General features: G+C 44.5%; 1 protein-coding gene across 2 annotated transcripts in view; it reads left to right on the top strand.

Annotated features, from left to right (window-relative positions):
- Positions 1 to 21,796, top strand: part of ADAMTS17 (ADAM metallopeptidase with thrombospondin type 1 motif 17) — a 268,096-nt gene that overhangs the window by 57,697 nt on the left and 188,603 nt on the right. For both annotated transcript variants that reach the window (XM_044980674.1, XM_044980672.1), the window contains exon 7: positions 3,451 to 3,494. In XM_044980674.1, coding sequence (XP_044836609.1) covers positions 3,451 to 3,494 — 44 coding nt within the window. The remainder of the gene's footprint in view (positions 1 to 3,450; positions 3,495 to 21,796) is intronic.

Consider the following 21,796-nt stretch of genomic DNA (forward strand, 5'->3'; position numbering starts at 1 on the left):
TCATTCCTCTAGTGTAGAAGCGGTCTGGACATCAGTGCACACCGTACCCACCACAGTCCGCGTCCATGTTTCAACCCTTGAACAGGAATTCATAATTAAAGAAAACTTTATTAATAATCAGTGTTCCATTAAAGTTATTTTAAAACGTGTGTTGGAAGGGGGGAAACCTGGAGAACGGGGTATGTAACCGCAGATCGAAGTCAACAGTCATTGAAACAGGCTCAGGTTCAGCTTCTCTGTAAATCAACTGGAGAGTCATAGGTTACCCTGCTCTCCGAGGAACCTATCTTTCAAAGCCTCCCGGATGCACAGCGCTTCCCGCTGGGATCTTCTATCGGCACGGCTGTCTGGCTGAGCGTAATCAGCAGCCAGGCGATCGGCCTCAACCTCCCATCCAGCCATAAAGGTCTCCCCCTTGCTCTCACAGAGATTGTGGAGCACACAGCAAGCAGCAATAACAACGGGGGTATTTTTTTCGCTGAGGTCCGAGCGAGTCAGTAAGCTCCGTCATCTCCCCTTGAGACGTCCGAAAGCACACTCCACCACCATTCTGCACTTGCTCAGCCGGTAGTTGAAGAGTTCCTTCTCACTGTCTAAGGCTCCTGTATAGGGCTTCATGAGCCAGGGCATTAGCGGGTAGGCTGGGTCCCCGAGGATCACTGTAGGCATCTGCACATCCCCAACCGTTATTTTGTGGTCCAGGAAGAAACTACCTGCCTGGAGGCGTTTAAACAGACCAGAGTTCCTGAACACACGCGCGTCATGAACCTTGCCCGGCCACCCCACGTAGATGTTGGTAAAACGTCCCCTATGGTCCACCAGTGCTTGCAGCACCATAGAAAAGTAGTCCTTTCGGTTAATGTACTCGCTGGCGTGGGCCGGTCCCAGGATAGGGATGTGAGTGCCATCTATCGCCCCACCGCAGTTTGGGAATCCCATCGCGCCGAAGCCATCTATGACGACCTGGACGTTTCCCAGGGTCACTACCTTTGAGAACAGTTGCTCAACGATTGCGTGGGCTACTTGAATCACAGCAAGCCCTACAGTAGATTTGCCCACGCCAAAGTGGTTCGCTACTGACCGGTAGCTGTCTGGCGTTGCAAGTTTCCAGAGGGCTATGGCCACTCGCTTCTGCACAGTCAGGGCTGCTCGCATCCGGGTGTCCTGGCGCTTCAGGGCAGGGGACAGCAAGTCACAGAGTTCAAGGAAAGTGCCCTTACGCATCCTGAAGTTCCGCAGCCACTGTGATTCATCCCAGACCTGCAGCACTATGCGGTCCCACCAGTCCGTGCTTGTTTCCCGGGCCCAGAATCGCCGTTCCACACCATGAACTTGACCCATTGCCACCATGATCTCCACTGCGCGGCGTACCCTGCTTTGTGAGAGGTCTGCGCCACTCTGTGACTTCCTGTCCTCACCGCGCTGCCGGAGCCTCCTCGCCCGATTTCTCAGCAGCTGACTGTGGAAGAGGTGGACGATAAGGTGCGAGGAGTTGACAACGGCCATAAGTGCAGCGATGATCGCAGCGGGCTCCATGCTCGCAGTGCTGTGGCGTCCGAGCTGTAACCGACCAGAGAAGGGCGCGAACAGATTTCCCACCGGCGCTTTCAAGGAGAGAGGGCGGGAGTGACGGTTCAATGATGACAGTTACCCAAAACCACCCTTGACACATTTTTCCCCCCAGCATGCATTGGGGGGAAATCCCAGGATTCCAATGGGCAGCGGGGAGTGCGGGAACTGTGGGATAGCTTCCCACAGTGCACCGCTTCCAAAGTCGACACTGGCCCCGTTACTGTGGACTCACACAGTCGAACTAGTGTATTTAGTGTGGATACACAACTTCGACTTCATAAGGTCGATTCCACAAATTCGAATTTAGTTGATTCGAAATAGTCTTGTAGTGTAGGTGTACCCTAAGAAGCCAACTCAAAGAGTTCCTCTTACACAAGCATTCAGGTCTTGAGCAGTTTAGGTAAACAACACACGTTACAACAAAGCTTAAACTTCTTCATAATAATTTTAAAAACAATACTAGCTGCCTGTTTAATTTTAAAAACAGCAAAAAATATCCACCTCCCTTTCCATTTCTTATAAGGAGTCTTGAAGTTTAAATCTCCTCAGTGTGATAGATAGGCTTGTTTTGATCTGCTTAGCTCTTGGAAGTCCAGGGGCTCTGAGCTGCTGGTCCCGTGCGCCCGGGGTCCCTAGGGACAGCTCTGTCCACTATTAGGGAATTTTTTCCCCAAAACCCCCTGTAACATTTCGTGAACCCCCAGGGGTTCTCAAAGCCCCGTTTGGGAACCACTGATCTAGGACAATCAGGTCTTAGTCTGGCTGGGGCTTCTGGGTCTCACTGCAGTACAGACAGTGATGATAATAATCTGCTTCCTATCCTGGTCAAACCCAGGAGGTACCGTGAGATGATGTTAATGTGGGCAAACAGGTCGATTGAACTCTTTTGAACCTGGTGAAAGGCTGGTGTTTGTTTCAAGTCTTGCATGAAAATTGAGGCTGGGTCATATTTTATTTGAGTCAGTTTGTCTACCGCTAATCTGAATATTTCGTTTACTTCCCTCCTCACCCGCTTCTTTCTTTTGCTTTATTTCTGGCTCTTTCCTTTTTCTTACTTTCTGTGTCTGTGAAGAAAGAAAAATATATATACAGAATGAAGGAATGAAATAGATTAAAACGGGGAGAATTTGAAAGAGAGCAGTTCTTATTGTGATTCCGACCAGTGGTTCTCAGCCAGGGGTCCAGGACCCTCTGGGGGGCCATGAGTAGGTTTCAGGGGGTCCCTCAAGCAGGGCCAGCGTTGGACTCGTCAGGGCCCAGGGCAGAAAGCAGAAGCCCTGCTTGCTACCCTCTAACGCTGGCCCTGGCTTTTATATGCAGAAACCAGTTGTTGTGGCACAGGTGAGCTGTGGAGTTTCCATAGCATGTTGGGAAGGTCTCAGTAAGGAAAAGATTGAGAACCCCTGATTCTGCCACGACTTGTTTTCTAGGACTCAGTCCTATATAACCATGTACAATGTCCCCTGGTTTCTCCTCCCTTAGTTTTAGATTCTGCTCCAGGATTGCACGCCGACTTCTTCTTTTGAGTGCAGTACTGTGTGAACGTGAGTGGCCCAGTTTTAGTCTAGGCTACTGACATAGAAACATGTGGTTTCCTACTTCCTAATGTGGCAGTTCTCCCTTGCATGTTCGATCTTAAGAAGCCCAGGTTTGACTTTGGGTGTAGTGAGTGGAACTATCAAAATAACTCTCGTCATCGTGAAAATAAGTCAGTGCTGTTAGGTGTTGTCATCATGTATAATACACAGCAGTTAAAGGACCTTGACTTTCCTGATAGCTGGGAATGTTTCAGCACTTTGGTTCGTGGACCCCTGCTTTTCTCTAATCTGTTCTTCAGGCACAGCATACCCCTGACCTGTGTTTTTGTTTTCTTTTTAGGACAGATTTCTGCGTACACAAAGACGAACCCTGTGACACAGTGGGTAAGTCAGCACAATTAGGAGGAGTATGGTTTAAACGCCAGCTATGTATTGAGATTATCAGCTCTCTGGACGATTTCTGTGACTCTTGGGTTTGTTCTCATGCTTCTGTTATTGTTATGAATGTGGCCATCGTGCAAAGGTGGATCAGTCTGCCTGGACTTAACAGCTGACCGATAATGCGCACCAAGTGTCCTATATCTGCCCTTAATTGCCTGCATCAGTGGTTCTCAAACTAGGGCTGCCACTTGTTCTGGGAAAGCCCCTGGCGGGCCGGGATGGTTTGTTTACCTACCGCGTCCACAGGTTCGGCCAATCGCAGCTCCTAGTGGCCGCTGATCGCCACTCCAGGCCAATGGGGGCTGCGGGAAGCGGCAGCCAGTAAGTCCCTCGAGGCCACTGGGGCTTTCCCTGAACAAGCGGCGGCCCTAGTTTGAGAACCACTGGCCTACATAACATTCAGATCTAAATGGCAGTTCCATACCTGATGCCAGACTTTGGCAAAGTGGGTATTTTTTCTTCCCCTTTTCGCTGTCTAATCTTGATCTATTTATGGGACCCCTGCCATCACTGGAGTATTTCATTGCCTCCCAAGTATCAAAAAATAGAAACATCAGTAATGTCTCTTCCTTCTTTCCTAGCCTGTAGAGGAAGTGTATGAGAGTGTGTGTGCACGCGAGAGAGAGAAAAGAAGGACCTTACTAAAGCCAAATTAGAGATCTCTCTTTCCCACTTCTAACTTCCTATCTCCATTGAAGTGTATCCCAGCCCTGATTTTCCAGTGGCACATGCCACTACACCCCACACCTTACATACTCTGTTTTGCATAGGTGGACTGCATCTCCAGCCCTCCAGTTTTTCTTTTATCGCCACACTACCTGCTTTTGGAGGCATGCCTCAATATACTATCCATGATTATCATATGATTGTTTACAGATTTGCTTCAAAGGCAAACTGCCTTTGCCTCAGTTTCTTCATTCCAAGTGAATTCTGGCTTCGTCATCTGCTCCAGCAGGTCTCTGTTCAGTCCCTGGAAGTTGGGGAGAACACTTCGTGCTAATAGAGATAAATAACTGGGGAGGGTTGGCTTGGCTTGGGGGCAGATAACTGTAAACATCCTTCAGTAGGAGGTCTGAGACTGTTGTGAAAATTACATCTCAGTACACAGATTCTTCCCTACGTGTGGTGTGGAGAATAATCATAGGAGATGAGGGAAGTAAACATAATTGAAAAATATATACATTCTTCATTCAAATATTAACAAGATCTGTGCTGTATCTCCAGACTTTCCAGTGGGAATTCTTTACAATGTGCTTATTCTCTCCAAGCCCAATGGAAAACATCCTTCCACTAAGGAAGTGTTTAAGCTGTGTACCTGAGTCCGGATGTGGCTCCGGCACAGTACATGGTGATCTCTGTGCAAAAATAAAGCTGATGGAAGACACATGCTACTGCTTAACAAATGCTTACTGTGTTCACATCTCTTTCCTTGTTTAAAGACTGCATTAATGAGGATCCGTGTTCAGGAATTATCTTTCCACAGTCTGGCTGAGGAAGTATGATGATGACAATGTCTCTTTTCTGTTCTTGCAATAGCTGTATAGTTTCTCTTTGGCCCATTGGGATTCTTGTACAGGTAGTGGAAGATAGGGTGGTAAATACCACATTTGTTTCCTATTCTTTCCAGTGCAGCATTTCCCAACCTGGTGGAAATCGAGCACCCATTCAAGAAAATGAAACCAGTCCTGCTCCCTCCCCGTAACCATCTTAATGTATTTATCTTCCGTGCCCCACTGGCTAGCTCTTCCTTCCTCCCCCAGCAGGGGATGTATCCTACACTTTGGGAAATGGTTGTGCAGATCTTTGTAATATGATGATTTCTCTCTTCTGTTACATGCCATGGTGAACACTGAAATCATTAAAAAGTGACAGAGAGTCCTGTAGCACCTTATAGACTAGCAGACTATTGGAGCATAAGCTTTCGTGGGTGAATACTCACTTCGTCAGATGCATGACGAAGTGCATCTGACGAAGTGGGTATTCACCCACGAAAGCTTATGCTCCAATATGTCTGTTAGTCTATAAGGTGCCACAGGACTCAGTCTGGATCTGTAAAAAGCGACAAACACGGCTACCCCACTGATAATTGAATTAATTAACAATTTAAAATGCCATCACTGGGATCCAAGTGAACGCCTAGTGAAATGGATGAGACAGTTCGGATCTCTTGGAGCTGCTGCTTCAGGCTCTCTGCAAACTCAGGTAGATGCCTCAGGATTGACTTTTGTAGGTTTTCTTTGAAATGATGAGATGTAGGAACCTTTGTTTTTGTTTTTGTTTTTTTAATGAAAGCTAAAATGTTGGGGAACAACTGAGATCTGTCTGCCCATCAGCCTGGCGTCCATTTATGCCCCCTACTTTGGGAAATGCCTCTCAAGGGGTCGGATGTGGAGCTGGAAGGGTGAGAGTCACTTCTCTGGCCATCTGTTCATCATCTGCCTTGATTAGGATTATCTCATTCAGTTATAACACAGTGGTGCAGTATGTATTTTGAGACTGCCACGGTTTGAGGAAGTAGCATTTCTAAGGCAGAACGGATTTGATAGGTCTGAGTAAATTTGTCATCCTTGTACTGAAAGGGGTACATCCTAAATAATATGATGAAGTTTCTTGACGGCTTGGCTACACCAAAGATTTTTGTTTACCTAGAGATCACTGTTTACCTTTTCTATGGATAAACTTGACCCAATAGTGATTTTTTTCCCCCCGTTGGCAGTTTATATAAGCTCCCTTTCCCTCTCGTCACCAAAGGTGTGGTGGTGTAACCCTAAGATTTGTCTTTATTTGAGAAGTTCACCCCGATTGTAATCCATGCATATCAGGGAAGTTACACCAGCAATTAAGTTGTCCTTGTGTTGTTTGTGTGTGGTGGGGTCAGGAGGAAGAATAAACTTATAGTAATGATCTTGTACTTCAATACAAGGCTCCCCATTTCAAATAGCAGCATCTATGCGCAATTCCTACGCGGTGATAGTGGAGATTATGCAGTTTCCCCTACTGTTCAGAGTAGGAAGTAGTGGTTATGTCTCAGGCACTAGTATGCAAGAATTGTTGACTTTTTTGAATAGCCACCATTATGTGCACTGAAAGTATATTAAAAGAAGTTATTACATTTAGCTGATCTTTATATGGATATATTTGGATCTATCTACATTGAATCTGGCTTTGCTTTCTAATACTTGCGTGATCAATTACTGTTATGTTTAAATGAGAATGTTCACGGCCATCCCTGAAGCAGGAATCACTGTGTGATGTTCCCTGGCCTGTGTTATGCTGGAGGTCAGTCCAAGTGATCTTAATGATCCCGTTTGGCCTGTGAATCTATGAAAGCAGCACAGTCACTGAGCAGACATCCCCTGCAGTATTGCCGGTAGAGCAAAGAAAAAGAAAAAGCCATTTAGTGCAAAATAACATTCACCTGACAACCCTGAATTCATGCAGATCCCTTCGCCTTGCTTTCTTCGTGCTGCGTTCTTATTCTCTTCGGGCTTGTCTGCGTGCTCTATGAGGTGTGATTTCTAAAGCGCACTCATGTCTTGTGCATTAATTGGTCCGTGTATACCTTGCTGGTGTGCTCTAAAGGTTCCTGGTGCACTTTAACATAGTATTGTTTCAAACAGGAAGCTGCCACGGCCTGGGCGGCCTCCCTAGTGGGCAGAGCAGGACCTTGTCTGGCAGTTGTGGCGGCAGTCCAGCTCAATGGCAAGCGTAGATCCAGGAGCCGGTACCGACCCGAGGGTGAAACGAGTCAGGGTTGAGGATCCAAGCCGAAGGTCCGAGTCTGAGTCGGAATCAGGGCAGGGAGGCAAGGACTCAGCTGAAGCAGCTGGGAGTCAAGGCTGGAGCAGGATGCGGCAGTGAGAGCAGGGCAAACGCAGCTGTGAGCGTGGTCTGCACTGAGAAGCCACAGTGCTCCTGCTGCTGCAAGGCTCAAGTAGCAGGCTGCTGGTTCCCCTGCCCAGTCACGAACCACAACTGTTTGGAGAAGGCTTGTTGGGCCTAGCTGAGCTTGATGGGTTGCCTAGCGATGAAGCGCACTAGACAAGCTTTAGTGCACACCAGCAGTGTCTATATGGACCAATTAACGTGCAACCTGTTGGTGTGCTTTAGAAATCCCCCGCCCCCATAGGGCATATTATCCCACCGTGTACCACCACTCGCTTTTGTAACTTGGCTTTAAATGTAAATGGCTTTAAATGTAAAGAACCGGGTCATTTTTGCTTCTCCTCCCTTCCCCCCACCGCCAATATTTTCAAAAGATTTGACTTGGTTGTTAAATTGCAGGATTAAGAAAAAAAAATGGTAATTAGATGCTTTTCGGAGGCCCTTTGATCTTCCGCAGGGCTGGATTTAACCCATCACCGGGCCCCTAGCTTCTAATTTGAATAACAATACATTTCAGTGATGTTCCCTCCATTACATGCCACTGCAGTAAATTCCCATCCCAGCCAGTTCACGTCCTTGGAAAAGGAGGTGGTTTCTTTATCCAGTGTCGTCCTCTCTCCCTTGCTCTACTGGGAATGGCAAATTGAGTCTCACCTGTGTGAGAATTATCTCTGCCCACTTATCCACTGGGGCGGATTTGCGTGCCAACTGAAAGAACGTCACTCGCTTGAGGGAGTGGCATTGCAGCCTGGCACACGGGATCACAATGCCACTTAAGTTTGTCTCAGCTGCCCAAATGTGAGTGGTGCTGTGACCCCGTGCACCGGGTTGCTACACCACTCATTTGAGTGAAGTTCTTTCAGTTGGCTTGAACCTGCTTCAGCAAAAACAACCCCCCCAAAATGAAAAAAGCACAACACCAGTGCACCATTTTCAGCCTCCCTCATGAATTTGGACTCAAGGCACGTGCCTAGTTTGCTTATGCGTTAATCTGGCCCTGCCCTTCTGTCGTTCAAAGAAGTTTTTACATAAGTACACAGTAGTGATCATCTTGGAATAGATCAATGGTCCATCTAACCTAATGTACATCATGCTATCTTGTGTATGATATTGGCCAGTATTTCATAATGCACTACCATGTTATGTATAAGGGAAGAGTCTTCTTTCTGCTGTCAAACGGCAATCCGTTAATGCCCTGAAGCATGAGGATTGATGCTACTGATGCAGAAAGAGTAGGGAGTCCAGAGGCTGGACACCTGATTTCTCTTCCCCACTCTGACCCTGACTTGCTTTGTGACCTTTGGCAAGGTCACTTAACCTCTGAAAGCCTCAGTTTATCTCTGTTAAATGGGGATTTTAATACACACCCCACAGGAGATCATGTGGCTTAATCAATTAACATCTAAAATGCTATAATATCCCTGGCTATAAGGGACAGTACAAGCCCAAAGTCTAATGTTGCCCACGTATGTAAAGAGTGCATCCTGTTACATAAAGTACTATGCGTGCTACGATAACTAGGCACAGCAGTGTTGATAACAATGACTTTTGAGTAGTAACTCCTTAACTTCTGCACCTTTGTGGCTGCCGTGGAAGTAGAATTGCTGTTAGTGGGAGGATTGGGCCCATACAGTTGTTTGACGGTAGTCTGTGCAATTGAAATAAGTTACTAGAGGGCCTCATTGGAGTTCGAGGTGCTCCAAATGCTGTCCCTAACCAAAAAACTGCCTGGAACTTCTGCCTGCCATGCAGACACAGAGAAAGCAGCAGCAGGAGGTTTATATTTGTATTCTGGCAGAGGCTTGTCGCTCATTCCAATTGCTCGGGGGGCCGAGTTCAAGTTTTCTTGGCCCAGCTGCCGCGATACTGTTGAAGGTTACATAATGGCTGAAACAAGCTCAAAAGTGGTGAAAAGGTGGAGGTGTGGCTTTGTGGGATGATACCCTGAGCTGAATCCCTCTTTATTTTGGAACTAGCCTGTTGCAGCTCACTGCCCATAGTTGGGCCTAAGAACAGATGGCTTTTAAAAGGAGGAGGAAAAAATAAATAAACCCACATGCAAGACAATTCCATTAATAGTGTTTCAACAGCCGTGGCCGGTAGGACTTCCAGCCCCCTCTGGGATTGAAACAGAGGAGGTTCGTGTTATACAACACAGCTTTCCCTGTTGACACAAACTACTTCAGCAGTTTGCAGGCTGCTGCCTCTCTATCTCATCTCTTGTGATGTGACTTTAACCAGGTCTACTGTTTCCTGCAAAAAAAATCTCCGTTCCAGCTGAGCTGCCTTCAAGCCAGCCAAACGGAGAGTTCAACGTCTAGCTATTAATATCAGACTGACGCTTGGAGCCTTGCGCGTTGTCAGAATCCAACCTCTCTGTGACATAAGCAGGTTGAGAATGCCCCTTTCGTTGGATATTTCCATCGCTCAATGCCAAATAAGCAGCTTTCTGGTTAGTTTGGAATGAGCCTGAATATTTCAGGCTTAAAGCTTTGCCTTGACTCCTTGCTGTGTGTGTCACCCCGGATCCAAGCCGAAGCGTCCATTGACTCAGTTAATAATAAAAAGTGAGGGCAGAGGGAGGAGCATGAAATGGAAAATAAGAGTCTTGCTTAAATCTCCTTAATTATCCTGACTGAAAATGTCTTTACCTCCAGCTTGGTCACGTGTGTCTCCCAGCCTCCCTGTGGTTTGGTTCTGGAGAGGGGAGTATTGTATGTGCTCTGTCTTAACACCTATCTTTCTGCAACTCTTGTTGACAGTGAGGCAGTGTGGCCTGATGGATTGGGCACTGGAGTGGGACTCTGGAGTCTGGGGTTTCATGACTGGCCTGGCGAGGGACCACTTCCCCTCTTCGTGCCTCTGTTTCCCTATCTGTAAAATGGGGATAATAATCCTCAGTTCCTTTGTAAAGCGCTTAAGGAACAGTATGAAAAATGCTATATATGTGCTAGATGGTAATGTTCTGTGGAGGCTTCATGTTCCCTCTCCTGATAGCACCACTCCCTAGGAGAAGTTTTCTGTTCCCACATCCCTCTGCTTGCTGATGTGTGTAGTCTCCTTGGGGTCCCCACTAGCAAACGTTTCAGGACTATGCCTGGACGATGCAAAGATGCTGATGTATGTCTTTGACTAGGCATAGTCTTTGCATTAAACCTCACATAGTTGGTACTTGCATTTCTTGCATCATCTTTGGCCTTTTGCTAGTTCAGTCAGGTTCTGCAGCTTCTCTCCTACCCACAGCAAATGATGGTGCTGAGCTTGCTGCTGTCTCTTTTTTTGCATTTTGTGTTTCTGGGGCTTCCTTTCTACCTGGTACTGATTGTGACTCTCCCATCAGGTATAATTAATCCCCTAGGAGTGGGAAAGACCTATTTGGTGTGGCATGAGTGGAAAAGAAAAGGTATCCTCACATTAAAAGATCTTTTTGGTAATAGTTCAAGTTGAGAATTTCTGCCCATTCCAGGTGGGGTGGTGGTGGTAATATGCTGTGCAATTCAGTTCAAACTTTCCCTGTTGATTTAAGTACTCCCTCTGCAGGGTTTGCAACCTAAACAATACAGAATGGTGCTAGTGTTCAATATTCTCCAACTACCATCTCCAACGCCATTTATTTATTGATTGATTGATTGATTGATTGCATGCCACATCTTATGTGGGGAGACCTTCCAATCCTGCTCATCAGGCATCAATCTCTCCCCTTCCAAATCCCTCCTAAAATCTTACTACTTGCTTGCCAAGTGAGTGTAATGCAAGATTAGACATTTTAATGAAAACATTGAGATGTGCATAGACCCCGACCAAATACCATTTGATCTTCTTCACCTTGTTCTCTTGCTCACTCCATTTCATGTTACGCTTACTTGTAGCTTCATGTTTATGATTTCAGTGGGACTTCTTACCTGTTGTAAAGCTAAACCATGTGTGCAGCTGTTTACAGGATCATGTCTTAAGTCACTAGCTATTTGGTTCAGGGACTTTGGGTGAAATCCTCACTTCCTTGAAGTCAGGCTGTGTTGCTGTTGACTTTATTTGGGTCAGGATTTTTGCTCTTCTATTTTTGTGTGTTCTGTGATGCACCCAGCATGCTTTTGGTTGCTGTAAAATTAAGTGGCCAAGGTTTTGATAAAATGACTAGTGATTTTAGATGCCTCTATTTTTGGGTGCCGGAGATACATTCAAAGGGCTTGATTTCCAAAGAATGCTCAGTACTTTCTCTAGATCAGTGAGTCTCCTTCAAGGTATCTCAGTTTGGGCACCCAAAACCACTGATTTGCTTTTGTAAATCTTGTTCAATAATAGTAATGGTTCATAAAGGCCAGAAAGTGAAACTAACTAGAAAAAAAAAAGTGAAACTGACCAGTCTATTTTCACTAAGACAAGGGAAATGCAAAAAGTAAACAAAAAGAACCTAGCTGCTGGTATATTGGTATAGGTCTCTTTCCAGACTGTACAAATAGAAAAGAAGTCAGATATGCCAGATTAAATAAACTGCATATTTACTGTCAAATAACTCAGCCCTTTTCACTGATTTATGTGTAAATGTCACGTGTAGAGTGCTGACTTTATTTTGTAGGGACCTTGTTTTCTCTTTACTGCTGTGGAAATTGGAGTGTTTGAATTTTATTTATTTTTTAATTTGTCTTGCAGCTTAGGAGTCTTGTTTAGTTTTGTCTTCAATGGTGCATGTGTCTGTATCACACCTTCTACCTTCATTTTTCTGTCTGGCACTTTGGGATGTATTCTGTGGATTTATTTGGATCAGTGCTCAAGTCCTTAATAAAGTAGTGCTGGAATGCAGTTCCAATGCTTCCAGAGTGCCAGAACGGCATGCCGGCTCCCAAAGAAGTGCTGGAACGGTGTTCCAAAGCATTCCAGCGTGACTCAAGCCCTGATTTGGAGAAAGAGACACTTGCTGTTACTGCACGTAACAGTGTGCAGCCGCTCTTGCTTGATAGCATCGTTCCGAAGCACTGCAGTAGATTTCTGTGTAAACCCAGTCAGGCAAACAGTTGGATGTGTAAAGTGAAGTATATACGCTTGTCTCCCAGAGTTCTTTTTCTTTCCTGGAACAGGCAGTTTGTGTACTTTGGATTCACCTGATGTACTGTTAGAATTCGTGAATTTTAGTTTTGGCTCCCGGCTAGTTCCCTGAATGGATTAATATTTTGAGGAGATCTGACTTCTAGAACATTGCCTAAGCACCATGACTTCACTGACGGCTGCATTCCGTTTCATCACAATTTAAAGAAACCTGCTGTTTATCTCTGAAAGCCATCAGTTGCATATGCAGTCGGACAAGCTGAAGGCAGGGCCTAATTGATGTCCAGCTAGCACATCATGCCAAACAAATGTCAGGAAGAGCTCTGGAATCACTCCCAGCTACTGTATGTGTGAAGCTGAAAAGTCTTTGAGGCAGATGTGAACAGAATAACTTCAGTACATTAGGTCTGAAGGCAGAGCATTCCAGGGAATGGATTATAACTGCGGACTTTTATCTGTGTTTTGGTGTTTGTCTCCAGAGTCAATTTCCATGTACATGGAGATTGGTCATTGGTCATGGAGACTGGTTTTTTAAATGCTGCCTGCTATGGATGGAATTCATCAACCCCTTGCTCTACCCTCGTTCATTTCCTTCCTTAAGGTTTGCTCCTTCTGGGATGCTCATAAGAAGTGAATTAATAACATTTAAAAACTGAAAGGCTAAGCCTTCCTCTGGCTTTCCTAGTGTGTCCGGTCTGCACTGTTCCTCTTTTGTATTGTAAGCCTTTGAAAACAGGGATGTATTCATTTTGTACAGTTCCACGCATGCTTCATAAATAATCCATCATTTGTCAGCAGTATAAAAGACCATAGAGGCCCCAAATGAGATCCTGGCCCCTTTGTGCTATGCACTGTACTGACAGAATACAAGAGAGTTCCCTGCCTTCAAGAGCTTACCATTGAAATAGACAAGACAGAAGAAGGGTAGAAGAGAAAAATGAGGCATGTAGAGATGAAGTGATTTGCCCAAGGGGATGCTGCAGGTCAGTGGCAGAGCTAGGAATAGAACTCCGATATCCTGACTTCCTTTAGAGACTCTGCCTTCCCAATAGAAATAACACCTGTTTTGTTTTTTTTTTAATCTAAATATTGTTTCACTTTATGCTGGTTAGAAATAGAAAAGCTTTCTTGAGTGGCATGAACTGCTGATTAGTAATGTCCTCTCAGTCTCTGCATAATGCAGCTCAAATCTTGCAAAACTGGTTTTTCAGTTGAACACGTTAATGATTCAGTTCCCCAGCAAGTCACAGTCTTATGTCTGTCTCTTCCCACTCCTCCGTCTTTATGTGCATCTTTATTTGCATGTTTCGCCCTGGTCAATCAGCCATAGGCTGAAGGCATCGTTTTCGGCTGAAGAAGGACGATGACTTTATATTTGAAAATCATCTGAGGTTTTTTCTCTCATGTCAGACATACATGGTTCTTATCCAGTCGACTGCTTTTTGATGTCGTTATCCTTTGCTGGCTTGAAAACATTTCAGGTATCTTCTATTGTTTTATACGCCCTGTAGCTTTAAAAAAACCCAAACCAAGCTGGGTAAAAACATCTGTATGTGGCAGTGTAATAAGGTATGGACATTTATGGAAATAAGGCATGATTGCATTCATCTGAACTCTTGCTCCACTGGATAATCAAATAGAAGCATTCCAAGTTGCACACATGACATGTAATAGTGACAGAAGGAAATGAAGTACAGTTGCAGATTGTACTTGTACACTTGTTTTGTCCTGTAGCTGCCAAGGTAAATGCGTTTTTTGAGATTAAGGTTAAAATAAAGGAGAGATGAGACTTCGTCAGTGATACACCAGGAAAAATTGGTTAGCACGGACAAAGAATAAAATAAAATGATACATCCAATATAGGCTGGTGTGGAAAACTGACCAGGAAAACGAGCCCAGAACTGGAGGAAACTGATTTTTTTATTTTTTAACATTTGGTGTAATACATATGATATGGAGGAGGGATAGCTCAGTGGTTTGAGCATTGGCCTGCTAAACCCAGGGTTGTGAGTTCAATCCTTGAGGAGGCCACTTAGGGATCTGGGGCAAAAATTGGTCCTGCTAGTGAAGGCAGGGGGCTGGACTTGATGACCTTTCAAGGTCCCTTCCAGCTCTAGGAGATTGGTATATCTCCAATTATTACCTTATCACATTTGAAAGGCTTATATCTTAGTGTTTTGGGGGGAGCATTTCAAAGGCACCCCATGGACTTGCAGCGGGAGTTGGGTGCCTAACTCTATTCTCTGTCTTTGAAAATCTCTCCCTTGTTTGTGTAGCCCTGAGGATTAATCTGTTGGTCTGTATAAAATGTCTTTTTGATAAAAGTGTGTAGGCTGCATAGATTAATAGAATTTGCAATAGCTGTAATGCAAGATACCTAGAAGTTTCTAGGTCAGACATCCTGGCCTATTTCCTCTGTGACGCTGAAAGCAACCTTTAAGACCCTTACTCAGAAAAGTAATAATAGGATACAAACCTACGCAAAATGTCTAGGGACTTTTTGAATGTCTGCTAACCTTTCACCTAGTTAGGGTGAAAAGGAGGGTATTTCTGCCCACAAATCTAACAAGTAGACCACAGGTACGTACATAGCTGTCATTAATATGTACACAAAAGGTCAACCTATGAAAACAGGTACCCTCACCTTTCCATGGGGGAAAGACAAATTTGGGCATAGGAGGAAGGATTTCTCCCTATAAAAAGGGTGACAATCCACCATTAGGCAGGCGATACATCTTTCTATTCTTATCGTCTCAACCTCTTCGAAGCCTCTTTCTCCTACGAAAGCTGTCAATACTAAGTCATAGTATTAATTCTTTTCACAGCTGTAAGTATGAACAAATTCTTATTTCTGCTTCACCTCTAAGCATTTAGTTTATAGAGGGCTAAAACTCATAACTATACTTCCTCTATCAGAGGTGTGAAATTCACTCTAGTGCTTCTGCTGCAGAGTGCATTTAGAACTGTGATATTTGTAACTTTGTAATCTCATACTGCTTTTAACATTTTACATTTACTTCTTGTTTTATTGATTTTAAATAAAAGGTCTTAATTGACTAGTTCTGTCTCAGTGTAATTTCCTGTCAAATACCCCAATCTCCTTGTATAAATTCTGTGAAGCCTGATTCAAGACGAACTTTATCTTCTGATCACACATATTGGCGAGCCATATCCATATTATTAATATCTATTAATTATTATTAATATTATTAATTAATTAGAAAATTAATTATTAAATAAAACTAAATTAAGTGGATAAATTCCACTGTCCCTACTAACCCTCCCCAAATCAGGCTACATTTGTCAACCTATTGAACATGCTTTTAATATAATGGGTACTACCTTCCATGGCTTTGTCACCGTTATAAGATAAGAAACTTTAAACAGCTTCCAAGCCCATGATTCAGAGTGTAATTTGCTCACCAGGTAGGATCAGGAAGAAGTAAGTTCCGTGGTATAGTATTGCTTCATTAGGTATATTCTGATTTCTCACCTTTCCCAAAGCACTGTGCATTAACCATGGTCAGAGAGCGATGGTTTCCCATCAGCTTTTAAGCAAAACTCATCCATTTCATTCATAAATTTGGCTTCTTGCAGAGGTGGTTCAGCTATGAGCACGTGTGGCATATTCTAGTCCAGCTCTTTCAATAGAATTGTAGGGACAAACTTTTCAAAAATGGTTCCTTCACAGCAGGTATAATTAGGTGTTTGCTGGGCTTCATGAGTGGGATAACACCTTAGCTTGGAGAGCTAAAGGTATGAATAATTTTGTCTTTTTTTTTTTTTAACATTTATGTTTGATCTTGTGATCTGGACCAACATTCATACCTGTGAATGCAGCCTATATATGTAGAATTTAGAGAGCTAAGATATCTAAGACATTCCAGGAAATTAGATGCCTCCTCTATGAATACTTTGCATGGCACTTTGAATTTGACAGATCTTGGAGTTTCTAAATAGAAATCTCTAACATAGGCGGGGAAGTGGACTCTAAAAAGGAATAACAACCTTAGACCTCCCAGTCCTACATTGGAATGCACATGGGTCCCCACTGAAACCTCTGGGAGTCTCTGTGGGTACAGGAGCCTTTCTGCAGATGTCCGATTTCAGGTTCATGGCCCTATGAGGTGTAGCTCTTGGTCTGAAGCAGGTTAGCTAGTCTTTAAACTTTTACAGTAGGATAATAGACAAGTGTTGATTTTTAAAGAAAGCAAACCCCCCTCAACCCATCAGAGGTCTCTTTCTCCTTACGTTTTCTTTCAGTGCGGTTTCAGAAAGGCTAAAGACCTTTGTGTTTGCTTAGCTTGGAATTAGCCTTGTGTTTGTACTTTAGTTTGTGGTCATGAGCAGTCAGCAGGTTCAAAACACTTGTTGGCTTTGTGGGGTTGCCCCATTGGTGTCATATAGTTTTGTTCAGCCACTTTGACTGATCTGTTTGCACTAAGTCTCCCTGTGCCCATAATTAGACTGCTGTGTACTTGTTAACATTCTGCTGAGCAACTGTTTTAGTAATGTAATCCACCAAGCCCTTGTGCATACAGGAAAATTAGCACAGTTGTAAACAGGTATTATGTTGCAGCTACTTAGAAGAATGGCTCTTTTTTTTGTCCTGGTCACTGTGGAAAAACCATACAGACCCATATATTCACTTTTAGGTTAAAGATCTGCTGTAAAAACTACAATCAGCCTTTGTTTTTCTGATGTGAAGGAAAAGCTAAAAGATGGAAGTTAGATTTTCTTTAGCATTCACATTTAAACAGGATGCTAATCCATTATATGTTCCTCATATCTGATATCATCCTGTCACTGTGGCTGGTCTCAGAGAACTTTTTTGAGAGGCAGTAATTGCATGGAATCAGGCTTTGTGTGCTTCTTAATATCTGGTCTCATGAACATGTGTTGTGTGACAAATCTTCAAAGTGTTGTAATACTTACAAAGCACTTGACATCATCAAGGAACTTTAGAAACTTGAATTCCTACATCCCACCTGTGAAATAGCGTTTTAGATTTCTTTTGGCCAGATATACATGGCATTCAGCTAAGCAGTTGGTGCTGGCAGTAATGCTTTTGTGTGCCATGAATGTTTGGCAGTCAAGTCCAAAGGTGGTGTTGTATTTTCAGTAGAATCCACAAAGAAGTTGAAAGTCACAAGCCTGTGCTGAGTTTACTAGAGAGAGAACCACGTGCTCATGGGAGGTGTTGAAGCTGTATCTATTCCTGATTGCTTTGCTGTCCTCCTCTTCACACAGTGGACAGATTTCCTACGTTGAGTCCTGGGGTAGGTGGAGTAAGTAGTATTTGGAGGATCAGACGGTGATCACTTTTATCCTTTATTTTGGCTCATGTGGGCTGTAATATTTTTTATTTATGTCAGTGGAGTTCAGTTAATCAGTTGCCACTGGATCCCAAGTGGTGGTCTGAGTTCTGCAAAGGTAGCTTTGGGCCATCAGTGCTTGAGGAGTTGTGAGGGTTCGTGCTTCCTGGGAGGTATCTGGTATTCTTATAAAGCCTGAATTGTGCAGGATTGTTGGAAGTGCTGAATGCTTCTTTGGGCTAGTTATGTTCAGAAATAAAAACTCTCTTAAATAATACTATGAATGTCCTTAAATATCCATCAGTGTAATAGGATCATTCATATTCATTTTCTGGTACCGACTAGAGTCGCCAGACAAGATGAGAGCCCCATCATGATGGGAGCTGTACAAGAGATGGTTCCTGCCGTGAAGAGCTTTCCATCTGAATAAACAGGACAGCCAAAGGAGACACCCCAAAGACTAATAGACACGACAGCCCAAAGAGAGGAAGGAGAGGTACAGAGAGTGGAGGTGATTTGCCCAAGATCACACACCAGGTCAGAGACAGATTCAGACTCTCCTGAGTCAGAGTCCAGTTCCCTATCTGCTGTGCCTTTGTGTAAAGCAGGGGTCGGCAACCTTTCAGAAGCGGTGTGCTGAGTCTTCATTTATTCACTCTGATTAAGGTTTCGAGCGCCAGTAATACATTTTAACGTTTTTAGAAGGTCTCTTTCTATAAGTCTATAATATATAACTAAACTATTGTTGTATGTAAAGTAAATAAGATTTTAAAAATGTTTAAGAAGCTTCATTTAAAATTAAATTAAAATGCAGAGCCCTCCGGACTGGTGGCCAGGACCCAGGTAGTGAGTGTGCCACTGAAAATCAGCTCGCGTGCCGCCTTCGGCACCCGTGCCATAGGTTGCCTGCCCCTGGTGTAAAGGGAGGGGAGCGCAAATAGCACTAAGCTTTGGGGCATAGGACTGTAATGAACTACCACCCGGGCAGGGCCGTCCTTAGGCATACGCAGCTGCGTAGGGTACCAAGTTGCCCCAAATTTCATGGTGCCCTAGGCAGCTATGTGCTGCATACACGGCAGCACCAGTCCCAGTGACCAGCCCTATCCCTCAGCCGGCCCCCGGTCACGGGGTGTACCCACTGCAAGGGGCAGGGCCATCCCTAGGAGAATGTGGGTTTCTGGACAACTCCTTCTGCCCCGCCTCTTATCCTTCCCTCTGCTCCGCCCCCGGCCCGCCCCCATTCCACCTCTTCCCCCAGTGACCCCGCACTCACCGGTAGCAGCAGGAAGCGGAACAGCCCCAGCCCGCTCTACTCTGCCAGCTCCCAGCCGCGGCGCTCTGCTTTCCTGCCACCCGAGCAACACAGCTGGGGCCAGGGTGAGGGATGCGGAGGAGGCTGCTCCCGGCCCCCCGCTAATCCCCCAGGCCATTCTGGGCCTGTTGGGCTCCCAAAAGTGGCCCCTCACAGCTCCTGCCTCCCAGATACTGGGCGGGGAGGGGAGGCCTGGGGCCCCACACAGCCCCCCCCCCCCACGGCGGGGGGGTGTGCATAGGGCACTCAAATGGCTAGGGATGGCCCTGCACCCAGGGTTGTTAATGGGAATGGATCTCAGGACTTTCACCATCAAAAGCATGTTTCTCCGTTATTTGAGCTAAAGGGTTAACTTAATAGCTGGTAGCAGTAATAGTAATGTGTGGACCAGCCATTGAGTGAGACACGCAACACCCAACTAATGTGTTATACAAAATCTTCATCGGACTTTTCTCGTTATGGCCTATTATGTCGTTATTGGCAGACCCATCAGGAGTAATGGGTACAGGAGTCAGTGGTTAGAGTGCTGTGTAAGCAGTTCAGTACAATTCATTTCAATGGTGGTGTCTTTGTTGGCTAAATATTTCAGAACCATTCAGAATCTCTTCTCATTGTTGCTTTGGTTTAATATATCGGAGTGAGAAACAAAGGCCAACGTTTTCAAGTTTGGATACCTAAATCCATATTTCTATGCCTGAGAAAGTGGCCAGGTTTCAGAGATGATGAGAACCCACAACTCCGGTTGGCCGCATGTTGGGCTAAAATCTGAATGAGAAAAGCCCTGGCAGACTCCAGCATTGTGGAGATGGGATCTGGATAAAAGAAGTAATGAAAGATCCTGAGGCAATGGACAGTTAAAGGGCATTTTCCAAAGCCCACTGAAGTCAGTGGAAAGACATCCGTTGATTTCCATGGGATTTGGATCAGGACTGTAGCGAGTATGGTGACTGGCACAATCAGATCGGGTGTAATACGCATTCAGCATATTTTTTGTGAGTGCCGAGAAGCTGTTTATGTTGCCATTAATCCGGTGGATTTGTTGGGAAATGCTAAAAATTTCATCACATGGCGTCTGACACAGGCCACTGCAACTGGGCAGCCTAGCCAACCTGTGCGGGGGGGAAAAACAGACCCAAACTCGTCTGCCGATCATGAATTTGCAGCTGTTTAATCTGCAAATCCCAACGATGCTGCCATCGCTCTGGCGTCTATTCGCTTATATGTGGCTCATTGATAGAGGGGAGCTCTGCTAAGCAAAAACCAGCTCCAGGGCATGGTTTTGGACTGGGATACATAGATGCCGCTGCGCTTCGCGAAAGAGTTCTATACCTAAGTGTATGTGAGTAGGGAAGGCACTTTCCCTTTCTGTTCACGTGTGCAATCTGACAGGCTTAAACTGGATCTGCTGCTGCTTTTAATGCAAAAGCATAAAGCAATAGCAGGTGCATGTGTGAGTGAACGTGTCATAGAATATCAGGGTTGGAAGGGACCTCAGGAGATCTAGTCCAACCCCCTGCTTGAAGCAAGACCAATCCCCAGACTCCCCCTCCCCCCGGTTTCCTAAATCACCCCCTCAAGGATTGAACTCACAACCCTGGGTTTAGCAGGCCAGTGCTCAAACCACTGAGCTATCCTTCCCCCCTGTTAGCATTCTGCAGGGTATCTTGACAATGGATTTCTTCTGGTGTTAGCTACAGGTGCTGTGCCCTAGTGAATGTGGCAGAAACCTTTTTTTTTTTTTTTTTTTCTTTAAAGCCTCACTTGCTGTCTTATCTATAGACAATCTGTTTAGACTGCAAAGGCCTCAGGGCTGGGATTGTGTCTTGACTTGTGTCTGAGAGGCACCGGGAACTCTTTCAAATGCTTTCAATAACAGCAATTATATCAGTAGTCTTTGGCCAAATCTGTATTTTCTTTTACAGCAGTTTGAGATGGAGCTTATGAGACTTTTCTCTTCTCATTTAAAACTAACTAAATAAATAAATTCTTACTGGTTCTTAAGAAATTTTCTCTCATTTTTAAGTATAAAGTTGTATGAAGCCTGCATTTTGTTTTTAAATGGTTAGAAAGGTAGACGACTAATAAATGAGGTGAATATCTTATTGAAAATTTCTCTACCAATTGTCTAGTTCAGTGGCTCTCAACCTTTCCAGACTACTGTACCCCTGTAAGGAGTATGATTTGTCTCGTGTATACCCCAAGTTTCACCTCCTATAAAAACTACAGAATCAGACATGAAAATACAAAAGTGCCACAGCTCACTACTATTGAAAAATTGCTGCTGATCTCATTTTTACCATTTCATTATAAAAGAAATTGATTGGAATACAAATATTGTACTTGCATTTCAGTGTATAGTATATAGAGCAGTACAAACAAGTCATCGTCTATATGAAATTTTAGTTTGTACTGACTTTGCTAGAGCTTTTTCTGTAGCCTGTTGTAAATCTAGGCAAATATCTAGATGAGTTGATGTACCCCTCGTTGAGAACCACCGGTCTTGCTCTCTAGTGGAAAAGATGCGGTATCCTCTTCTATGGAATAGTCGTGATTGTTCATTAGTTCTATTTTATTTACGTCAGTTCCTGTACAGAGCACAAAATAAAAATATTCCCTGCCCTAAGAGATCAGAGTCTAAAATAAGAAGTGATTCACTGGGGAAACCCAGACGAGTATACCTTAGAGTTCGT

Source organism: Mauremys mutica, chromosome 11 (genome assembly GCF_020497125.1).
Source record: "Mauremys mutica isolate MM-2020 ecotype Southern chromosome 11, ASM2049712v1, whole genome shotgun sequence".
Classification (NCBI taxonomy): Eukaryota; Metazoa; Chordata; order Testudines; family Geoemydidae; genus Mauremys; species Mauremys mutica.